The following is a 3,766-nucleotide window of genomic DNA, read 5'->3' on the forward strand; positions in this document are numbered from 1 at the left end:
AATTGTTTAAAGGGACAGTTGCGAAACACTGCCATATATATAGAAATATAAATTATAATTCCTAGTTTGAGATATTTTTGAAGGAATTATTCGATTTTTGTACATTTCTAGTTCTTCTGAGGACTATTTACATTTATTTAAGATTAAAATCAACCCCATAAAAATTGCGCAACTGTCCCTTTAAGTATACTGTATTTTGATATTATGTGGGACACAGGTACATTGTAAAATATCCGGCAATATCTTGATGGACTGAGTAATAGTTCAGCTTTGTAGAGACACATAAAGTTACACCAAATTTATTTTTCTGGTCAGGGTGACAATAAACACAGGCTGTATAAGATACCTCGACAGTTGGAAATCGAAAAAGATTAGACTAATGCCGCTGTCCTGTTAAAATTATACCTGAAAATACTTTTTAAATATGCTATTTATATCTATGTATCTTCTTGATAAAGCTGAATTGATTTTAAACGGGTTAATTAGAAACGGAGAGCACTAATTGTTAATAAAGCAGTTGGACCTAGTTTTGGTCTTTGGCTTTACAGTGCCTCGATATTATTAGTTGAAATCTTTAGAATACTAAAGAAAAAGAAAAACCAAAACCTTAACTACCATTATAGGCTTGGGAATAAATATTGCCGTTTGTATAATTGTAGATACCATCAAGGATTGTAAAAATGGTGCTGAGCAGAAGGAGGTTAATGGTGAATTTATTTGTGATTGTGTAGCAGGAACGTTCGGTGACGATTGTAGTAAGTTCAAACAAGAAAATTGTTTTAAAGGGACGAGTCCGCCATTTCATGGGGTTGATTTGAGTCATAGTTTTCAGAAGTGCCAGAAATGTACGAAAATCTCACAATTCTTTCAGAAATACCTCATACAAAGAACTTCATATTTCTATAGATGTCTTTTAACTTTCAAACGCGCATTATTCTGGACACACATGTATTTGATTATTTGAAGGCTGAAAGTTCGAAGGTCAGCTGTGAACATTATTACTAATTGACTTAGCTAAAACAAATTGCCGTTTCTGAATCTAAAGTATGATTGATCAAACAAAACTGGTTCAAATAACAGGGACTGGTTGAACCAAGTCCATAGACCCCCACCCTAAAAGGAGTTCTACCCAAGAAATCTTCCAGTAACAGGAGTTATATTGACATACAGAAGGATCTCAGGGTGCAGGATAGTATATGTTAAAAACAAAATTCCAATGAATAAAAAGTGAAACATTTTTGCAAAAATGTAGAAAAAGAAATTTTGTTTTTTTTTTGCGATTTTGCTTGGGTTTTGAGTTTTAGACTTTCTCAAGAATATCCTATGTGATAGCAGTTAAAAATACATGTTTTGATATTTCATAGCACACATTTTAAGCCGAATTTTGCAAATTTTCTATTTTCTCGTCCATACTTCCGGTTGATTTGAAATTTCTGCTGCCAAAACAGATCACTTCAGAAATCAAATTGGCACAATCAAAAATTTTGCATCACTTTCAGTTTGCGCGAAATCAAAATACTAACTTCCAGTTTACCCACTCCCGTTTTTTATGTATGAAGGTCACTGGAATTTATACTAATAAGTAGATAACGTTATGACTTAAAAAAAAGTAGAGGCATTTACTATACACAGAAATTGATAGTTTCCATTTTGATTTTTCTGAAATTCTTCAAAATTTTATGACGAGATAAGGGCTTATCAGATTTTGATGATTTTGATGTCAAATTAAACACAAAAGTTTGAGAAAAACTGAAGAAAGTCGATTTTTGAAAATTGTTTTTGCTTTTTTTGCAATTTCCGCGATATTTTTCGAAATTTGAAGGCTCATATACCGTGACCTTGATCTTTGATAAGCTTCATATTTACCATGATGATAATAGCTGACGTTGAATTTCTTATGAACTTTTGCAGGGTTTCACAACTTCCGATTTTTTAGGGGTCTAAATATGGTTAATTTTGCACTTTTGGAGTGCTGTATCTTAAACCCTCTTTGATTAGCACCCTACAAACTTCAGAAGTTTTATCTATATATTTAATTGTTTCAAATAATATCGCACTTAATGATGTCAAGGGCATATTAAAGAAAATGTTGCAATCGATGCGCCTTAAAGAAAGGTATAGCCCCACTTAATTTCACAACTTTCTTATTTCTTATCCTTATTTCATCAAACTTGGTATGTGTGTGCATAATCAAATTCTAAATTTGATGGAAATATTCAATTTTTGTTGTGTGCATGCACATTACCAACTTTTTTATTTCTTATCTAAATTTCTATCCACCTTCGTTAAGGGAACAGTTCTAGTTTGTTTTTGCCAATTTTTACTTTAGTCTAAGAAACGGGATTTTTTGTGCTAAGCCAATCAGTAATAGTGTAAAATTCTTAGTTTGAGATATTTTTGAAGGAATTATTCGATTTTTGTACATTTCTAGTACTCCTAAAGACTATTTACATATATTCAAGAAGACAATCAACCAAAATGGCGCATCTGTCCCTTTAATTCACTCCTCGACTGTATTTTGGTATCGTGTGGGACACAAGGACATTGTAAAATATCCGGCAATATCTTGATGGACTCATTCATGGTTCAGCATTGTAGAGACACAAATTTAGTTTTTAGGTCAGGGTGACAATAAACGGGGGGACCGTGTGCTACAGGCTGTATAAGTTAATGCCGCTGTCCTGGTAAAATTTCCTTCATTGCACACTGCATAAGCCGACATTCTCTTCATGTAGGTCTAGGAGTTTGTGATGTTGAAAACCCTTGTGCCAATGGTAGTACCTGTATACCGGGAGAAAACATCACTGATGTTCCCAACTGTGTTTGCTTGCCCGGTACAACTGGAAAATATTGTGACGGTAAGTAGAGTCAGGAGTGAATTATGTCTGAGTTAAAGGGATATTCCGCTTTTTGGAAAAAAGTTTTCATTATCATAAACGTCATAAATTATACTTGAAAATACTTTTTAAATATGCTATTTACATCTATGTATTTTCTTGATAAAGCTGAATTGATTTTAAATGGATTACTAAAAACTGAGAGCACTAATTGTTAATAAAGCAGTTGGACCTAGTTTTGGTCTTTGGCTTTATAATGCCTCGATATTATTAGTTAAAATCTTTAGAATAGTAAAGAAAAAGAAAAACGGAGAGCACTAAACTACCATTATAGGCTTGAAAATTAATATTGTTGTTTGTATAATTGTAGATCTCGTTAAGGGTATAAATGGTACGGAGCAGAAGGAGGTTAATGGTGAATTTATTTGTGATTGTTCAAACAAAAAAATTGTTTTAAAGGGACAGTTGCGAAACGCTGCCATATATATAGAAATATAAAGAAAATATCCTAGTTTGAGATATTTTTGAAGGAATTATTCGATTTTCGTACATTTCATATCAGGACTATTTACATATATTTAAGATTAAAATCAACCCCCTAAAAATGACACAACTGTCCCTTTAAGTATACTCCTAAATTATACTTGAAAATACATTTTAAAAGTGCTATTTATATCTATGTATCTTCTTGATAAAGCTGAATTGATTTGAAACGGATTATTAAAAACTGAGAGCACTGATTGTTAATAAAGCAGTTGGACCTAGTTTTGGTGTTTGGCTTTACAATGCCTCGATATTATTAGTTGAAATCTTTAGAATACTTAAGAAAAAGAAAAACCAAAACCTTAACTACCATTATAGGCTTGGGAATAAATATTGCCGTTTGTATAATTGTAGATACCATCAAGGATTGTAAAAATGGTGCTGAG

General features: G+C 32.3%; 1 protein-coding gene across 1 annotated transcript in view; it reads left to right on the forward strand.

Moving 5' to 3' along the window:
- LOTGIDRAFT_173486 (hypothetical protein) overlaps positions 1-3,766 on the forward strand; it is a gene marked incomplete at both ends in the record, with an annotated part of 43,033 nt that overhangs the window by 32,072 nt on the left and 7,195 nt on the right. Inside the window, 2 exons of the mRNA XM_009051229.1 lie at positions 660-755; positions 2,736-2,858. Of these exons, the coding sequence (XP_009049477.1) occupies positions 660-755; positions 2,736-2,858 (219 nt within the window). The remainder of the gene's footprint in view (positions 1-659; positions 756-2,735; positions 2,859-3,766) is intronic.

This window comes from Lottia gigantea (assembly GCF_000327385.1).
Source record: "Lottia gigantea unplaced genomic scaffold LOTGIsca_161, whole genome shotgun sequence".
NCBI classification, from domain to species: Eukaryota; Metazoa; Mollusca; class Gastropoda; family Lottiidae; genus Lottia; species Lottia gigantea.